This window comes from Pleurodeles waltl, chromosome 3_1, assembly GCF_031143425.1.
Source record: "Pleurodeles waltl isolate 20211129_DDA chromosome 3_1, aPleWal1.hap1.20221129, whole genome shotgun sequence".
NCBI lineage: Eukaryota > Metazoa > Chordata > Amphibia > Caudata > Salamandridae > Pleurodeles > Pleurodeles waltl.
Window position 1 is genome coordinate 1,598,794,054 of NC_090440.1, and position 20,283 is coordinate 1,598,814,336.

The following is a 20,283-nucleotide window of genomic DNA, read 5'->3' on the forward strand; positions in this document are numbered from 1 at the left end:
TGCGGGTGCATGTGAAGCACACCACCCTGGAATCAAACAGATGTTTAATTTTCAGATATGACTAGGTCTTGTGGATTTTTCTACATGGCAGTGTCCCAAAGTCCAAAAACTGCAGCCCTCAACATTCCAAGTTGAAGAAATTGCCTAAACATAATTTGGCCTCCCGGAGAGCGACCCTTGCCTAAGGGGTCGCTCCCCACATATTTATAAAAAAAATAAAAAATCCCTGGTGTCCAGTGCTTAATTTGTGCTTGCTGTGTCCGGTGCTGAGCACCAGCACTTATTTTTGAAGGCCGGGGCTTACTCTTCTGCTTCAAGCATTTGCTGCGAGCAAAAGACACACATGGGAAAGATGGATGAATGGAAAAATGAAAAAGCGTCACAAAGGGAGAAAGTAGAAAGCTGCAGAGTGAGCTGAAGGGGCAGGAAGTGGCTTTAGATGGATTGAAGAGGGCGAGATGGCTTCAGGATTACGCCGCCTCAGTATTCCATGTTCACACATTTACTTGCAGCAGCCGCGGATTAAAAAGCAGCACTTTGAGCACCGGCACCATTTTATGTACAAATTAAGCACTGCTGGTGCCTAAGGGGTTTTCTCCCCCCTCCCTGGGAGGGCAGAAATGGCGTAAAAATCATTTGGCCTCCTGGGGAGCAGCCCTTGCCCAAGGGGCCGTTCCCCTTATTGAAATATACACACACAAAAAAAATCCCTGGTGTCTAGTGGGCATTTCTGCTGCCCGATTGCAACGAAATGCTTCGAAAGACATGAAAGGAAAGGAAAGGTCTTTTCTTTCCTTACATGTCTCTCCCGCCCCACCTCCTGGTCCGAAGAGAAATGATTTTGCATTTCTCTTCCGGGATCCCGTTGGAAGCATCCGAGGTCAGCATGCGATTTGCATGCTGATGTCATCAGAGGTACCGAGGATGGGGGGGGGGGGGAAGCTAGGGGGGGCCAGGCGGAAGGGGAAGCGATTCCCCTTCCATCCCCGACTGGGGTGTGTGGGCCGGGTGCAGGACGAGCTGGTCTCGTCCCAGGCACATGGAAACCTTGTGCCAGGATGAGACCAGCTCGCCCAGACACCCTGGGGGTTAAAAAATGCCTACCAGTATGGATGATGTGTGAATCCTACACTTCTAGTGCCCTTGTGTGAGAGTGTGTGTGTGTGTGGTTTTTTTTGTTGCAAAGTACATCAACACCCTACGCTGGTAAGAGATGCTATAAAACAACTGAAATAAATGTGAAAGAAGGGCTATGGAGAGGAGACAGGCTATTGATATCTTTATCAATGAACATAGGGTTGTCCAACATGGTGTAAATTTAGATGCAAAGTAGGCTTTTGGCTTCAGTGGCAGACTGTTCAATGATGACGCATAATGAACCACATGCCTCAGTGGTGTCAAACAACTTTGCTTCTGACCTGTTTATGACTCAAACTGAAACACAGGAACCTCCTATAGCCATATACTGCCCCCAGTGTCACTGTGGAGGGGGAGGGGGCTGGCCAATGAACACAGACTAGATGAGCAGGTCCAAGCCATAAAGTAAGATGGCCAGTAACATGTCAATACAACGTTGAGGAATCTCTCTCCAAATCATCTTGAACATCAAATAATCTCATGGTGTGAATTTTGATTTCAGAACTGTCAGAGAAAATTGGCATCCGTGCCAAAGTAGCCTGCACCACAAACACCACATCCATCCATCCATGTGTGGCTTCCTTGTGAGGCAGGCAATCACAGACAAATTACAGCCCTCCCTGGAATCGTAAAAAAATAAAAAAATAAAAAAAAAGCAGCCAACACATTGTGGAATTGTGAACACATTTAAGGTGAAAATGAGTGCATTTAAAATTGAAAATGTCTACCTTCCATAAAAACACAGTTTGTTTCTGTGTGCTGGAAGAACTACACACCCATGCAAAACTATCTTCACGCTAGAACCAAAATTTGCACCGTTCTTAATTCTTTCCTATTCATGTATTTGATATGAAGCTTTATTTCCAGGCCTCAATTCCACAGACTTCCTTTTTCAAATAAGAATTTTTATTAAAACAGCACACTCTTTTCCTGTTGTGGTTCCTCCACCTTGGCAAGCTATGGAAGCATTTGGGAAATCTCCTTTAAAAACCTGCCTTTGTGCTGCTGTTCCCGCAATTGGTGGCGTAGGATGGTTTAAAGGAAAACGTCAGAATAGGAGACTACCATTTTTTATTATCTTTGCCACTCCAAAAATAACTCCCAACAACCTGTCTGCCACTAGTGTCTTATTTTCTAAGGGAATATGAAAGCAGTATCCCTCGAAGCTGGAGACACCTCTGTTGCAGAAACTTTAGCTGCTCTGTTTTGGTTAGGCTGTGAACTAGGCCTAGGTGAAAGCTTTGGTGCACTGCATATTTCTCACAAAAAGTTGCCTTCCCAATCACCCTCCCCCACAGCCATTTCTGACGGGTGGAAACCATACGTTTTTCAGTTTATGTATTTGGAAACCTACACCACAAGAATCAAAGCATTTTCCCCTTCGAAAATTTTCTTCTGTAAATACATATGGTCATATCTACCTATGCGCTATGGCAGGTTTATGTCCGTCCTTAAGACCAGGTACATCCTCGTGAAGATAAGCCAAACCCCTGGCCATAGATTCCGAAATATGACATAGGTCACTCCACGAAACCACATTAGCTTTTAAAAAGTCAGTGAGAGAACTCTGCAGAAAAAAAAAAAATAAAGGCAAATCTGTAATGAATTCCAATACGATGGCTAAGAATGTACTGCAGAGTTTTGACAGATGCACAGTATTTGAACACAACTTGACTTTTATACTTTGCTTTCAAACCGCAGTATCATTTTAATGCATTCTACTCATTTGAAAAAACATCAGAAGGTTATCACATTCCCAGTAACTAACACCGGACAACTGTTTTTGAAGTTCATGAGTAAGAATTCTTTACAATACCCGGTACTTTATGAACGAGTACTTTATTAACTAGAAATGCTTTCATATTTTTTTTTTTGTTAAAGTCTGGCTATTTTTACTCGAGGACCACTAACATGCAATATTTTGTTGTAGTCAAGTTTAGCCTACGCATTTTCTGAACAATACATAGAAATTTAAAAAACAAGATAAAATATCACATACGATATGTTGTAAAGGTTCTGCAACCCACAAATCAAAGAATAAGGCCTTGTTATATCAGAAGGTCAAACTAGCTGTCTGCAATTGTTTTAGATTATGGACATCACTACAAGTAACACTTAATTCTGATGGGGCCAATAACAGCTGGAATTTTAAGATCTGCAACAACACTGCTGATCTATTTTGTGAAAATCTGCAGAGGAATTCAACGGGAATAGGCACCAGAATTACGAATCCTCCTAGTAATTCTTTATTTCTAAGGGTACTATCAGGGGCCGAAATAACTTTGGCCCTCCGGTGGGAATCCTCGAGGCCCAGCCTCCCCCCAGTACTGGTAATGCAGGGGTAGCGGGTAATAACTGGAAGAGCTAATGGTACACTCATAACAAGGATGTGTGTGGGCAACATGCATATAGGGAAACAGCCTTTATCACTCAGGAAAGTATCACACATGGAAGCATTTTTTAACCTTTGCCATGAGGTACTAACAAGTTACTATAAACAAAGAATGACTGGTGGATTTCGGAATACCAAGTTATCAGAAAGGCATCTAAAAGCTGGTTGTCCCTTCAGTTGTTTAAGTGGCAGTTAAGTGCCTGGTTCAGGAAACCCATTTTAAGGTGTCCAGTAGATCGTGCAGCAGGCACTGCAATGTTAGCACCTCTGAAATAAAATACTAGCAAAGGAGCAAAGCCATTTGTTTATTACAAGTGACTAATGATGTGAGAACTAGACTGTAGTAAGACAATTCTGTAACTACTGATGGGTAGCTAGCAAAAAACTGTTAAGTTTCCAAATAACATTAAACAGGCAACAAGAGCAGAGCTCGAAACGCGAAGAGGAAAAATTCAAGTTAACAATAGCTGTCTGTGTACAATTAGTTATGTATGACCCTTCAGTCATCTTACTCTGCTTCTTTGGAAAAGCTGCACAAGAAAAGAGTACGCATGTGAGAGAATTCGGTTATCATCTCTCTCGATGTGCCCCAGGTTTCTCCAAATGAACTTTAAAAACACATCATTTCTGCCTTTCCCCATCCTAAAAAAAACAACAACAAAAAAAACTGCAATCGCCGTTTACACTATAGGAGGAGAGAGCTGGCACACCACTGGTAGCTGCTCTGTGAGAGAACAAGACAGGTGAGAAAATGGACTGTTAACTTAGATGCTACTGACTACCTGGGATATCTGGAGACTCTGGGGAGTTTGCAGATAAGTATACGCCACATCATAAAACTTCATGGCTCAGACGTCAGACAGATTTTTTGTAAAGGGAGAGTAGGTTTCATTGTATTATCAAAGAAACATGTATCACGTGCCTGCCAATTCAGCTTGAACCTATCTCTAGATCTATCTAGAACTTCTATGAGCTAGATGGGCTGACATCTTGAAGTAACCATTTGCCAAAAGAAAGCTAATGTTGAAAACGTTATTTCAGTGACATGGAGTAATTGGGTGAACAGACTGGGCTCCCACCGACCGCTCAGTTTTTGAAGATAGGCCTGTATATCGAACACCTTTCTTGAAGATGAACCAGTGTTTTGAAAACCTTCCTGTAAAGCAGCTACAAAACCAAACTAGATTGTATGATAAACCTACATTTTAGTACAAATGATCTCACCTGTCAACAATGCAACAGACCAATTTCATTTGGGGGTGGTATTATTAACATCATTTTGACTCAAATGACACCTGGTATGAACCACTTCTACATAAGCTTTTATCAGGCTGTTATCAAACCTTTATTGAACAAACCTATGCTGGATGCATCTCTACTTAGCAATTACAGCCCTATTGCTCTTCTTCCTATAGCATCCAAAATAATTGAAAAGCATGTTAATAAACAAGTAACAGGTTTCTTGGAAGAACATAAGCTTCTTTATCCCACCCAAATGGGCTTCAGACCTCAACATAGCACGGAAACTGCCCTTTTGGCAGTGACAGAAGACACTCCGCAACGTCTAGATGCAGGTGGTTACGCGGCAGTCATTCTATTAAACTTGAGTGTGGCGTTTGATACAGTGGATCACAAAATCCTTTTTCAAAGAACCACCCAAGCAGGATTTGAAGACACTACTTTCAATTGCCTCTCCTTTTTTCTGGAAGATAGGTCTTTCCAACTTTTGGATAGGTCTTTTTTCTCCAACATTTATCCTCTTAACTGTGGGGTTCTTCAGGGCTCTTCCCTGAGCCCCACCATTTTTAACATCTAAATGTCTCCTCTGGCTAAGATTGTGGAACCCTATGGTCTATCCTTAATATCTTATGCTGACGCCACTCAGTTGGTTTACTCCTTTACCACCAATGTAAAACCTAATCAGGCAGCCCCATCTTCCTGTCTCTCTGATGGCAGCTGGATGTCCGACAGCAAGCTTAAATTAAATGACAAAAAAACTGAAGTTATGCATTTTCCCCTGCTTAAATCCCCCATCTCGATCCCTGAAGGACTGAACGATCTTCCCTCTGCAAAGGAAACTATAAAAAGTTTAGGCGCCTGGCTGGACTCTAGCCTTACAATGGAACATCATGCAAAAAAAACTTGCGGTCACCTGCTTCTATCTAAGAATTCATAGGAACATTTTCAAATTTCTTCCTTTTCTTGCTAAAAGACTTATCACTCAGGCCCTCATACTATCTCATTTAGACTATGGGAATGTCCTGTTTTTGAGCTCTCCTACTTGCATATTAAAGAGACTGCAGGTAGTGCAAAACGCAGCAGCCCACCTACTCATGGATATCCCTAGACAAGTATCTGCCAAACCAGCCTTAGCCTTCCTTCACTGGATTCCTACCCAGCAAATGATAAATTTTAAAGATATGTGTATTGTGCACCAAGCTCTTCATGTCAAGGGCCCGGCTAGTCTTAGACGTATTATCACACCCTATATTCCTCGGAGATCCCTGAGATCCTCATCTGCTGCTCCAATCAACACCTGTTGTGTTAAAGCAAGATAGGGAGGTAGATACTTCGCATTTAGAGCAGCTAATTTATGGAACTCCCTTCCCCTGGCTCTCTGATTGGACAACTCCGAACTATCTTTTTGTGGAAAACTGAAGACCTTATTTTTTTCAGCACAGTCCCACTCTGGTTCTCCAGTCTCCATTTTAGCACTGGGAATCCTCCGGGTAGCCATGCACTCTATAAATCTACCAAACTAAACGAAGCAATAAAAAAATAAATAAACTGAAATTCCTGCACAATTTGTAAACCTCAAACTCAATGAGGTTAAGTGGGCCTTTACTGAAAGCCCATACCAGAGGTCCTATTGCAGGGAAGGCAAGGCTGGCTGGACTTCCACTATGATAAACAACCACCCTTCCTGTTCACCTTCAGACAGAAAAAGTAAGCAAAAATACAGGGGTGGGTGAAAATTGCGGTGAGAGCAAGAGAGCGGTACTGAAGGTCACAGCAGTGTTTCCCAAACGGATTACAACCCACTAATGGGTTGTGGGCCAATTTTTGGTGAGTCGCAAAACTGGAAGCAATAAATAAAGAGGCCTTTAAATTCTGTATTTATCTTCTCACATTTGCTGCACTTCAAAGACAGTGACCCAATGTTGGGCTATGCTGTCTAACAAATTGCTGCTTTTTTTATGAGGATTGGTATTTACAAACTTCTCTCACTTTGCAAAAAGAAAATGTAACTGTACAATGTGACAATCTTGTTGGGGCATAGCAAGTGTGAAAGGAAAGGCACTATGAAGTCATTGTTTAACCCTTTCAAAACAAATACCTGTAAATGAACAGTACACATTCATCAGCTGGGAAAGCAAAAACGAAAGCACATTTTTTGAGTACTGAAGTGTGAGGAAAACAAAGATTTTAATAGTATCAAAACAAATCAAGACACTTTACCTGGTGATGCACAAATGATAACTATTCACTCAAACCTGATTTCCACACATCAATTGTATGCATTAAAGTTGTATCAGTAAAATCGTCTTTAGTCGCAAATTTAGTCGCCATTTCAATGGAAAATGTGCTGTCTGTAAATGAGTATTCTACCACACAATGCTTTAGTTATAGTTAAAAAAACAAAATAAAAAAACCAAACAATAAAAATATCCATTGGAAGCTAGGTGGGTCGCAAACGTCTGCTGTTCTAAAAACTGGGCCGTGGTTCTAAAAAGGTTGGGAAACACTGCGCTGCAGCAAGTCTGCCTTATCTCATCATGCACAGAAACATGACAGTACTTGCAAAACCTTCAAATTTAAAATTCTGTAAGCTTGTGAATAAAAAGCAATTGTTTTGTATTCTCAAGATACAAAACTCACCTTTTCATGAAAAGCTGTTATCAGCCACAAATCAATATCGAAATTGGTGCCGCGTTTTTCTGCACCAATAAACTGCAAGATATTCTCATGCTTCATTCCAGGAAGGCTGTAAATTTCATATTCGTTCTGCCACGATTCTTTATGCTAAGTAAGAGCAATAACATGTTGAAATAGTGTTAAAGTAGATCTCTACACAAAATGTCATTTGAATCTACTTTAAGAAAAGGATCTTCTCTATCTGACAAAGTAGATAAGCGGTTACGTCTACTGCACCAATCAGTGCAGCGCTTGCAGGTTAAATGCCGGTGGGCTGACTTCCCAATTCTGTTTTCCAACCTTGGTAAAGAGATTGACTTAAGCTGTGATCAGTACCACGAACTAGTCCCTACCTGGTGAAAGAACATAATAAACCTCTACGAGAAATACATGCATTCCTTCTGTTATTTACCTTTACTAAAAATGTTATGCCCCAAGATTTGTTTTTCAATTTTATCACCCCTAATTGTATTTTTCAATGGTGCCAAGAACCTTCAAGGCATGTGCCTGATAAATTAAAAAAATAAAAAATAACAATAAAAAATAACGTGTTGTGATAAGTACTACACATATTGAGAAAATAAACCAATTTCCTGAAAACCACTGTTCTATCTACAGGTGCCACCCACTGTCCCAAAAGCTGAACTAATATCAAGCAACACATTGACACCAGAGAGAAGTGTATTTACTGTCAGTTTTCAAATATCTATTAATGAAATGTTCAAGGTATTACTTATGACTTATTGCAAGATAACCACTTATGTTTAAAAGTGTTTTTCAATAACCCCCCTAGGTGTGATACACACGCTTGTGCCGAAAATTATTTATAGTGTCATTTGTATCTCCTTTTAAGCAATTTGTCAATTCATCTTCAACAGTTTTCACCTATGCTATAGTTAATAGCAAACAAAAGGTTATCATTAAAAGTGGGTTCTAAGATGTTAGACCATCACAATTTTGCAGAAGACAAAAAAGCGAAATACACTACAGCATGACACTACTGCACATCAGAAAATCTAAATCATAGGGCTCCATCCATGTGCAAGGAAAAAACGTGTTACTTACCTGCACCAATAGCTTTGAAGCTCCTCTAGATTCCCATATTGCGCTTTGTTCTGCTATCTATTGGTAGCATGCAGAAACAAGTTTTGTAGCTCTGAATATTTTTCTATTGGGCAGTGACAATAGGACTCATCAGGATGATTCACTAAAGACTCAAGAAGGAAGCCACAATGCCCCAATGCAATATGCCGATTTTTTTTGTGCCCTGACTATTAGTTTAACTCATTTTTATTTATTATTACCAATATTTTATCATTATTATTATTATTTTCCCTCAAGTCCCCTTGATTCACAGGATCTTGGATGGTTGCATGTAAAATTAGAAGAGCTCCATGGCTACTGACACAAGTAAGCACCATGAGAAGTGCAAGCGGCTGCAAATGTTTTAAAATCTCCTCTCTAACCTGGGTCTCCCTTCTCGAATGTAATTTAAAATAGTGTTTAGTTGCTGTCATGTGCTTATTAGAGGCATCGGCAAAGCATGCTAGTGTAGCTTCTTTTCTTTATAGTTTGCACCCTTGGCCTTCCTTTAAATGGGGAGCAGGACAGCTGTAAGGTCTGCATTATCCATCTTGCTATGGTTCCTTCAACATAACAATATTGTTCAATGTGTAGTGTATACAACACAGAACTGACATGTTTTTCTTACTAGTGTAGTCTCTTGTATGCACTACACAACTGTTGTTCTTAAATATAATTGCAAGAAATTCTCTTGTCATTCTTTTTCTTTGTTGTAGGAACACAAATTGGTTTTCATGAAATGCGGTTTGGCCCACTTCACTACCTTGCTCTTGTGTATTTGAAGATTTGTTTATTGAATGATTAGTGCCTGTAAAGGAAGGATGTTTTTTTTTTTTTTTTTTAAAGGGAGGTAATTTATGCTGGCTTTACCACTGGCTCGCTGGCAATGAAACTGACCTAGATGGATATAATGTGTCTTGTGCAAATATATTTTTATTACTGGGGTTGCTAAAAGATTTTTCCTCATAATGCCTCTGGTGCATGCTACTATGCCCAAGCGGTGAACTCTCAGAGACAGTAATAGTTGCTTTTGTTAATTCCCAATGGTCGGCTGTTGTGCATACCATACAATAGAACAGGTCCATTTCAAGCCAGAGCACTTACGAGAGGTTGGCTTTCCTGAGTCATTAATTACCTACGTGACTTCAGTAGGTTAAATGAAGTGACAACATTTTGTGTCTCCAGAAGCCTTGCTGCAAGGTTGTGGAGGGCTAGTTCTTGATAGCAAATCTTTCCCTCTTTCGCTGTTAACAGATGTGGGACCCTTGGAACTGTTATTCTTTTTCAAGCCACTGACACTAGGTGAGAGTTCTTTCACTTCAGAGAAAAGTGAAGCACTTGTGTTTAAGTATGCATTTCTTGATCACAATTAATATCAGTCCTACAGGCTGAGATGTGCAAGAAAACATTCCACACCAACTAATCGACTTTGCATTACCCTAGACTGGGCATGTGAATACATGGATGTACAGTGAAGGCTTTTTGAATTCTCTTTTGCTGCAATCACCGCTTTTTCACCAATATCTTGAAGATCATGTCTACAAGTCTACAATGTAGTTCTCATTCGTGTTAGTCTCCTTTTTGGCTGCTCAGCATGTCTGCTGAGTTTTGTTCTCGGGATATAGGGAGTGGCACCACATCCATCTGTTTCATGTTGGCCATGTCCAAGTTTCCTGTGCCAGTTTCAAGAAAGGTTAAGACCACTTTCTCCAGGTTTGCTGAGACAGAATATTGCTGTGGTGTTGCCAATTTGTATGGGCACCATTCGCCTGTGAAGGTTGGCTACAGAGACAACGGAGGTATACAACAGACAATTGTTGGGTAACCGAGACATCAAAAGGAGGGCAGTTGGGTGGGTAACAGAAAGTTTGGGCACCAGCAACAACGAAAGGCTACAACAGAGAGAGAGAGAGATACACAACAAAGACACCCGTTGGGCAACGGACAACGGAGGGATTAAAAAAAAAAAAAAAAAAAAAAAAAAAGACACACAACAGACAACGGGGGATACAACAGACAAAAGAGGGACAGAACGGAAGGATGCAACTGAGACAACAGAGGGACACAGTGAAGGGATACAACAGAATCAACAGTAAGGAAATAGACAACGGAGGGATAAAACAAAGAAGTTACTTACCTTCTGTACAAATTATCTGGTAGGGAGATATTCTAGTGGCAGATTCCTTACCTTAGAATTTCCCTCCTAGACGTCAGTGTGGGTCCAGAGATTTTTATTTGAGCAGTACCCACGTGCCATTAGGTGGCAGTTGACTCTGCATCAGTCGCTGGCGTTGTGGTCGCCGGATACAACGTCGTGGATCATATATAGGTGCCACCCTGGCACGCTGACGTCAGTTCCTTTTCATTACTTTCTATGCCAGAACGGCGGAGCAAAGAAGGACAATGACCCTGGTGTGCCAGAACTAGGGCCCTGAAAGGGAAGCCCCTGTCCCTAGAACTCAGTTCAGTAAGGAATCTGAAACTAGAATGTGTCTTACCAGAAAATTCATTACCAAAGGTAAGTAACTTATTCATCTGATAGAGACTTCTAACTGCAGATTCCTTACCTTAGAATAGATACCCAAGCAATACCATCCACGGAGGGCCCACGAACCAAGATCAAACTAGGAAGTCCTGCAGGACTGAATGGGCAAAGTACCAGTCCCTTTGGACCAGACTGTCCACGCAGTAGTGTTTAGTAAACATGTGCAAGGACGCCCAAATGGCTGACTGGCAGATGTCCAGGACTGAAACGCAGAGTGCTAACGTAGTGGTTGCAGTTGATGCTCCAGTAGAGTGAGCATGCAAGCGTGCGCTCTGGGTGCTGCTTTTTAGTCAATGCGTAGCACATTTTAATACAGAGAACAACCCATCTAGAGATGCACAGCTTGACCTTTTTTCACACCCGCAAAGCCCACAAAGAGTTGATCATCCACCCGGAGCCCTTTCGTACCATCAAGATAGAATGCGAACGCTATTTTTGGGTCCAGGCGGTGGAGCCTTTCCTTTTCCTTAGAAAGATATAGGGGTGCATAAAAAGTAGGTAAAGTGATGGTTTGGCCTACATGAAGGAGCGTAACTATCTTAGGTAGAAATGAAGTCCTGGTACAAAGCACCACCTTATCAGGATGAATAGACTGAAAGGTGACCTAGGGAGTGAGCACAAAGTTGGAATCTGCGTCAAGTGACACCACTCCAGCTGTGTTGGAGTTGGAAATGAGTATGGAATCGACACCCCCCCCCCGCATCAGGAGCATCAACTTCAGAACCTTCGGGGAAGGTGAACAATGGTACGACCAATGCCAGTTCGGATACGGAAGCAGATCCCTGGGTGCTCCCCTCAGAGCCAAGGGCAAAGCCAAGGGCAAAGCCGCTGGTGAAGAACCTGAAGGAGCCCCTGCAGGCCCAAAAGGGCTCCGACAGGGGCAGACTGCCCAAAGATTAAACACATGGCCTTGTATAATTCCTTTAACTGGGCTTGGGTGGCTCTGGCTCCCAGAAACTAAGGGAGGCTCAGAGCCAACCCAGAAGAAGGACGCTCCTTTTCTAGTGTCGCGTCACCCGACCGACTGGGTGATGTCAAGGACCGCTTCTGCATCTTTGACTTCTTGTGCGTACCCGAGGATCCAAACAATTTTGAATGGGGTGAGGACGAGTGGTGATTGCTCAACGGGCAGACTCAGGGCCTTCCTCTTGACCAAGAACGATGTGGAGCCGGGTGCCGGGCCATGAGTAGATTTAGGGACCACTCCCTCAAAGCATTTGCGTTCATGGCCGGGCACACACAGCACAACTTCAGCCCGTGGTCGCACTACAAACATCACACGAGGTGCAAATCCGTCAGGAACATAATACGGTGAGAGAAGTAGCAGGGCCTGGAGCCAGTTTTCTGTGACGACACCCTTGATGCAAAAGGAAGTAAAAAAAAAAAACTTCGGGAAAGGTTGAAAGTTCAGTCAAAAAGGTACCGCAGGGGTAGCTCTCTTCGGATCTGATTGTAGGCTGGCATGGAAATCTAAAATCTGATAGAGCACCGAGGTGGCACCTATAAATGACCTACGACGACATATCAGGCGATCACGACGCCAAGGACTGATGCAGAGTCAACTTACCTGACCTAATGGTGCGCATGGGTACTGCTCGGAGAAAATGTCTGGATCCAGACTGATGCCTTGGGGAAATTCTAAGGTAAGGAATCTGCAACTAGAAGTCACTAGCAGATAAGGGGATACCAACAGATGCACCAGAGGGATACAACAGAGACAACAAAGAGATGCCACAGACAACAGAGGGATGCCACAGACAACAGAGGGATGCCACAGACAACAGAGGGATGCCACAGACAACAGAGGGATGCCACAGACAACAGAGGGATGCCACAGACAACAGAGCGAAACAACAGAAGGATACAATAGACAACAGAGCGAAACAACAGAAGGATACAATAGACAACAGAGCGAAACAACAGAAGGATACAATAGACAACAGAGCGAAACAACAGAAGGATACAATAGACAACAGAGCGAAACAGAAGGATACAATAGACAACAGAGCGAAACAACAGAGGGATACAACAGACACAAGAGACACCCGAGGGACACAACACAGAGACACCCGAGGGACACAACACAGAGACACCCGAGGGACACAACACAGAGACACCCGAGGGACACAACACAGAGACACCCGAGGGACACAACACAGAGACACCCGAGGGACACAACACAGAGACACCCGAGGGACACAACACAGAGACACCCGAGGGACACAACACAGAGACACCCGAGGGACACAACACAGAGAGACCCCCGGGGGACACAGCACAGAGACCCCCGGGGGACACAGCACAGAGACCCCCGGGGGACACAGCACAGAGACACCCGGGGGACACAGCACAGAGACACCCGGGGGACACACAACACAGAGACACCCGGGGGACACACAACACAGAGACACCCGGGGGACACACAACACAGAGACACCCGGGGGACACAACACAGAGACACCCGGGGGACACAACACAGAGACACCCGGGGGACACAACACAGAGACACCCGGGGGACACAACACAGAGACACCCGGGGGACACAACACAGAGACACCCGGGGGACACAACACAGAGACACCCGGGGGACACAACAAAGACAACCGGGGGACACAACAAAGACAACCGGGGGACACAACAAAGACAACTGAGGGGGTGCAACAGGTGAGGGGTGTTAGGCAACAGATAACGAGGGATAAAACAGATGATACAACAGAACAGAGGGATGCAAGAGACAATTGAGAAGTTAGAAATGGGGTCTAGTTGGCAGTGGTTTGAACCTTGTCCAAGTAGGGACCCTCACTGTAGTCAGGGTAATGGAGTCACACAGCTAAGATAACCCTTGGTAGCCCCCTTGGCACGAGCAGTAAGGCTTATTCCAGAAGCAATGTGTAAAGTATTTGTACACACATACACAGTAACAGTGAAAACACCATAAAAGTACACCACATCAGTTTCGAAAAAAAGCCAATATTTATCTGAGTGAAACAAGACTAAAATAACAAAATCCAACATATTCAAGTAAAGATATGACTGTTCAAAGACAAAATCTTAGGATAGTGCTTAGGAACACAAAAGTTGCAACTGGGGCTATCACAGCATCTTGACAGAGTTGTTCCCAACAGTTCAAAGACATTTGCAAGAGAGTGTGGGCCAGTCAGGCAGTCACAGGGACCCCAGGTACAGTACCTTGGTAAATGATGAGGAAACAAAGTGGTTGCATGGAGACTGAGAAGTGAGGAGTGGCTGTAGCCAATACGCCGTTGGTTCTTCACTGCTACCGGGGAGGTGAGGTGTCCATTCCTTACTGCAGGGGAGGTGAGGCATCAGTTCCTTACGGTTGCTGGGGAGGTGATGCAGCGTCAGTTTCTTATGACCTGGCAAGGGTCGATGAAGTTAGCAGCTCAAGATTCGAGGTGTTGACCTTGAGGTGTCACGATCATACCACGGGGCCACAGGTGCTGTGGTGGAGGAGTCAGGTGTCACAGACGTCCGTGACATGGCACTCTGGACTCATGCTGTGACAGAGCTTCTGAAGCGCTGCAGCGGCATCAGCTTGCATCGCCAGTTGCTGTCCTTGGACTCAGCAGGGACCATGGCTCCGTTGCAGGCAAGTGTGCCGAGTTGGACAGCTGCACCAGTTCCAAAGTTTCTCTGGAGTGGATGTGTTTGCTTTCTTCTTGGTTTCACCGGAACTCGCTCCCAATGGCACATGAACTAGATTTGGCACCACTTGGCAAGTTAGGAGGCAAGAGAGCACCGGTACTGGAAGATTAAGTCTTTGATGTCTGTGAGACTTCAATAGGAGCAGGCTCACTCCAAGCCCTTGGAGAACCTTTGAAAGCAGGATGTAGAAAGCAAAGTCCAGTCCTTTCACTCCCAGAACACAAGCAGCAGGCCAGCACAGTAAAGCAACAGGCAGAGTGGCAGTCCCTCCTACAGCATCCAGCTCTTCTTCCTGGTAGAATGTCCTCAATCCAGAAGGATTCTTTGTGCGGTCAGAGGTCCGGTACTTATACCCATTTATGTCTTTGAAGTAGGCACACTTCAAAGAGAAGTCTTTGTAGTGCACAAGATCCTGCCTTGCCCTGCACTGGCCCCAGACACACTCCAGGGGGTTAGAGACTGCTTTGTAGGAGGACAGCCACAGCCCTACTCAGGTACAAGTGTCAGCTCCTCCCACCACTCTAGCTAAGGAAGACCCATCAGGAAAAACAGGGTACACCTCAGCTTCCTTTGTGTGACTGTCTAGAGTGCGTTCATAAAAAATCCAACTGTCATACTGACCCAGACGTGTATTTCATAGACAGGGAGAGGCAAAGAATGGTTAAGCAAGAAAATGCCCACTTTCTAAAAGAGGCATTTTCAAACTCACTGTTTAAAAATCAACTACACCAAAGGATGCATTTTTTAAATGTGAGTTCAGAGACCACAATATTTCAAGGCAATACACAGGTTACCCTATGGGAGAAATTGTCCTTGAAATGGTAAAAACCGAATTTAGCAGTATTTCACTATCAGGACATGTAAAAAAGCAGTACATGCCCTACATTTTAAATACACTACACCCTCCCCATGGGGAAGCCTTAGACCTACCTTATAGGTGACACACGTATTACAAGGGAATGTTTGGGCCAACAAGCGGGTGCATTAGCCAGGTCGAAATGTCAGTTTAAAACTGCCCACACAGACACTGCGGTGGCAGGTCAGAGACACATTTACAGGGCTACTCTTGTGGGTGGCATAATCAGTGCTGCAGGCCCACTAGTAGCATTTGATTTACAGCACCTGGCCACACATGGTGCACTCTATTAGGGACTTACTAGTACATAAAATATGCCAATCATGGATAAATCAATCACCAATATAAGTTAGACTGAGAGCACTTGCACTTTAGCACTGGTCAGCAGTGGTTACGTGCCCAGAATCCTAAAGCCAGCAAAAAACGAAATTCAACAAAAGGATAAAAAACAGGTCAGAAGCCAAAACACAGGGGCAACCTCGCTAAAAGCTGACAGGTCTAACAGGAGGGATGAACCAGAGACCACGGCGAGATGCACCAGAGAGCACAGAAGGATACAACCGACACAACCGAGGGATGCAACCGAGAGGGTCCAAAGGAGACAGCCGAGGGACGCAACCACCGAGGGATGCAACCGAGAGCATCCGACCGAGAGCATCCGACCGAGGGATGCAACCGAGAGCATCCGACCGAGGGATGCAACCGAGAGCATCCGACCGAGGGATGCAACCGAGAGCATCCGACCGAGGGATGCAACCGAGAGCATCCGACCGAGGGATGCAACCGAGAGCATCCGACCGATGGATGCAACCGAGAGGGTCCAAAGGAGACAGCCGAGGGACGCAACCACCGAGGGACGCAACCGAGAACCGAGGGACGCAACCGAAAGCATCCGACCGAGGGATGCAACCGAGAGGGTCCAAAGGAGACAGCCGAGGGACGCAACCACCGAGGGACGCAACCGAGAACCGAGGGACCCAACCGAGAGGGTCCAAAGGAGACAACCGAGGGACCCAACCGAGAGGGTCCAAAAGAGACAACGAGGGACCCAAAGACCGAGGGATGCGACCGAGACGACCGAGGGATGCGACCGAGGGATGCGACCGAGGGATGCGACCGAGGGATGCGACCGAGGGATGCGACCGAGGGATGCGACCGAGGGATGCGACCGAGGGATGCGACCGAGGGATGCGACCGAGACGACCGAGGGATGCGACCGAGACGACCGAGGGATGCGACCGAGACGACCGAGGGATGCGACCGAGACGACCGAGGGATGCGACCGAGGGATACAACCGAGGGATGCGACCGAGGGATGCAACTGAGACAACCGAGGGATGCGACCGAGGGATGCAACCGAGACAACCGAGGGATGCAACCGAGACAACCCAGGGATCAAACTGTGCAGAGGGCGGGTCAACAGAGAGAGGGTGGGTGGTTGGGTCAACAGAGGGTGGGTGGGTCAAGGTGGGTGGTTGGGTCAACAGAGGGTGGGTGGGTCAACAGATTGGGTCAGAGGTTGGGTGGGTGGTTGGGTCAACAGAGGGTGGTGGTTGGGTCAACAGAGGGTGGGTGGGTGGTTGGGTCAACAGAGGGTGGGTGGGTGGCTAGGTCAACAGAGGGTGGGTGGGTGGCTAGGTCAACAGTTTGGGTCAACAGAGGGTGGGTGGCTGGGTCAACAGATTGGGTCAACAGTGGGTGGGCGGGTCAACGGAGGGAGGGTGGGTGGGTCAACAGAGGGAGGGTGGGTGGGTCAACAGAGGGAGGGAGGGTGGGTCAACAGAGGGTGGGTGGGTTCCTCGTTGGGTCAACAGAGGGAGGGTGGGTGGTTGGGTCAACAGAGGGAGGGTGGGTGGTTGGGTCAACAGAGGGAGGGTGGGTGGTTGGGTCAACAGAGGGAGGGTGGGTGGTTGGGTCAACAGAGGGAGGGTGGGTGGTTGGGTCAACAGAGGGAGGGTGGGTGGTTGGGTCAACAGAGGGAGGGAGGGTGGTTGGGTCAACAGAGGGAGGGAGGGTGGTTGGGTCAACAGAGGGAGGGACAACAGAGGGAGGGAGGGTGGATTGGGTCAACAGAGGGAGGGAGGGTAAGTGGGTCAACAGAGGGAGGGAGGGTAAGTGGGTCAACAGAGGGAGGGAGGGTAAGTGGGTCAACAGAGGGAGGGAGGGTAAGTGGGTCAACAGAGGGAGGGAGGGTAAGTGGGTCAACAGAGGGAGGGAGGGTAAGTGGGTCAACAGAGGGAGGGAGGGTAAGTGGGTCAACAGAGGGAGGGTGGGTGGGTCAACAGAGGGAGGGAGGGTGGGTCAACAGAGGGTGGGTGGGTTCCTCGTTGGGTCAACAGAGGGAGGGTGGGTGGTTGGGTCAACAGAGGGAGGGTGGGTGGTTGGGTCAACAGAGGGAGGGAGGGTGGTTGGGTCAACAGAGGGAGGGAGGGTGGGTCAGCAGAGGGAGGGACAACAGAGGGAGGGAGGGTGGATTGGGTCAACAGAGGGAGGGTGGGTAAGTGGGTCAACAGAGGGAGGGAGGGTGGATTGGGTCAACAGAGGGAGGGAGGGTGGATTGGGTCAACAGAGGGAGGGAGGGTGGATTGGGTCAACAGAGGGAGGGAGGGTGGATTGGGTCAACAGAGGGAGGGAGGGTGGATTGGGTCAACAGAGGGAGGGAGGGTGGATTGGGTCAACAGAGGGAGGGTGGGTAAGTGGGTCAACAGAGGGAGGGTGGGTAAGTGGGTCAACAGAGGGAGGGTGGGTAAGTGGGTCAACAGAGGGAGGGTGGGTAAGTGGGTCAACAGAGGGAGGGTGGGTAAGTGGGTCAACAGAGGGAGGGTGGGTAAGTGGGTCAACAGAGGGAGGGTGGGTAAGTGGGTCAACAGAGGGAGGGTGGGTAAGTGGGTCAACAGAGGGAGGGTGGGTAAGTGGGTCAACAGAGGGAGGGTGGGTAAGTGGGTCAACAGAGGGAGGGAGGGTAAGTGGGTCAACAGAGGGAGGGAGGGTAAGTGGGTCAACAGAGGGAGGGAGGGTAAGTGGGTCAACAGAGGGAGGGAGGGTAAGTGGGTCAACAGAGGGAGGGAGGGTAAGTGGGTCAACAGAGGGAGGGTGGGTGGGTCAACAGAGGGTGGGTGGGTTCCTCGTTGGGTCAACAGAGGGAGGGTGGGTGGTTGGGTCAACAGAGGGAGGGTGGGTGGTTGGGTCAACAGAGGGAGGGAGGGTGGTAGGGACAACAGAGGGAGGGTGGATTGGGTCAACAGAGGGAGGGAGGGTGGGTGGTTGGGTCAACAGAGGGAGGGAGGGTGGATTGGGTCAACAGAGGGAGGGAGGGTGGATTGGGTCAACAGAGGGAGGGTGGGTAAGTGGGTCAACAGAGGGAGGGTGGGTAAGTGGGTCAACAGAGGGAGGGTGGGTAAGTGGGTCAACGGAGGGAGGGTGGGTAAGTGGGTCAACAGAGGGAGGGTGGGTAAGTGGGTCAACAGAGGGAGGGAGGGTAAGTGGGTCAACAGAGGGAGGGAGGGTAAGTGGGTCAACAGAGGGAGGGAGGGTAAGTGGGTCAACAGAGGGAGGGTGGGTAAGTGGGTCAACAGAGGGAGGGAGGGTAAGTGGGTCAACAGAGGGAGGGTGGGTAAGTGGGTCAACAGAGGGAGGGAGGGTGGATTGGGTCAACAGAGGGAGGGAGGGTGGATTGGGTCAACAGAGGGAGGGAGGGTAAGTGGGTCAACAGAGGGAGGGAGGGTAAGTGGGTCAACAGAGGGAGGGAGGGTAAGTGGGTCAACAGAGGGAGGGAGGGAGGGTAAGTGGGTCAACAGAGGGAGGGAGGGTAAGTGGGTCAACAGAGGGAGGGAGGGTAAGTGGGTCAACAGAGGGAGGGAGGGTAAGTGGGTCAACAGAGGGAGGGAGGGTAAGTGGGTCAACAGAGGGAGGGAGGGTAAGTGGGTCAACAGAGGGAGGGAGGGTAAGTGGGTCAACAGAGGGAGGGAGGGTAAGTGGGTCAACAGAGGGAGGGAGGGTGGATTGGGTCAACAGAGGGAGGGTGGGGTGGGCTAACAGAGGGAGGGAGGGTGGGGTGGGCTAACAGAGGGAGGGAGGGTGGGTGGGCTAACAGAGGGAGGGAGGGTGGGTGGGCTAACAGAGGGAGGGAGGGTGGGTGGGCTAACAGAGGGACTGGGCTAACAGAGGGAGAGAGGGAGGGTGGGTGGGCTAACAGAGGGAGGGTGGGTGGGTGGGCTAACAGAGGGAGGGAGGGTGGGTGGGTGGGCTAACAGAGGGAGGGAGGGTGGGTGGGTGGGCTAACAGAGGGAGGGAGGGTGGGTGGGCTAACAGAGGGAGGGAGGGTGGGTGGGTGGGCTAACGGAGGGAGGGTGGGTGGGTGGGCTAACGGAGGGAGGGAGGGTGGGTGGGCTAACGGAGGGAGGGTGGGTGGGCTAACAGAGGGAGGGAGGGTGGGTGGGCTAACAGAGGGAGGGTGGGTGGGTGGGCTAACAGAGGGTGGGTGGGTGGGCTAACAGATGGGCTAACAGAGGGAGGGTGGGTGGGCGGGCTAACAGAGGGTGGGTGGGTGGGCGGGCTAACAGAGGGTGGGTGGGCGGGCTAACAGAGGGAGGGTGGGTGGGTGGGCCGGCTAACAGAGGGAGGGTGGGAGGGTGGGCGGGCTAACAGAGGGAGGGTGGGAGGGTGGGCGGGCTAACAGAGGGAGGGTGG

The 20,283-nt window shown here is 47.5% G+C and overlaps 1 protein-coding gene across 1 annotated transcript in view; it reads right to left on the reverse strand.

Moving 5' to 3' along the window:
• ACVR2A (activin A receptor type 2A) overlaps positions 1–20,283 on the reverse strand; it is a 249,853-nt gene that overhangs the window by 100,087 nt on the left and 129,483 nt on the right. The window contains exons 6-7 of the mRNA XM_069225237.1: positions 7,409–7,552; positions 2,559–2,704 (exon numbers count right to left, since the gene is read on the reverse strand). Of these exons, the coding sequence (XP_069081338.1) occupies positions 2,559–2,704; positions 7,409–7,552 (290 nt within the window). The remainder of the gene's footprint in view (positions 1–2,558; positions 2,705–7,408; positions 7,553–20,283) is intronic.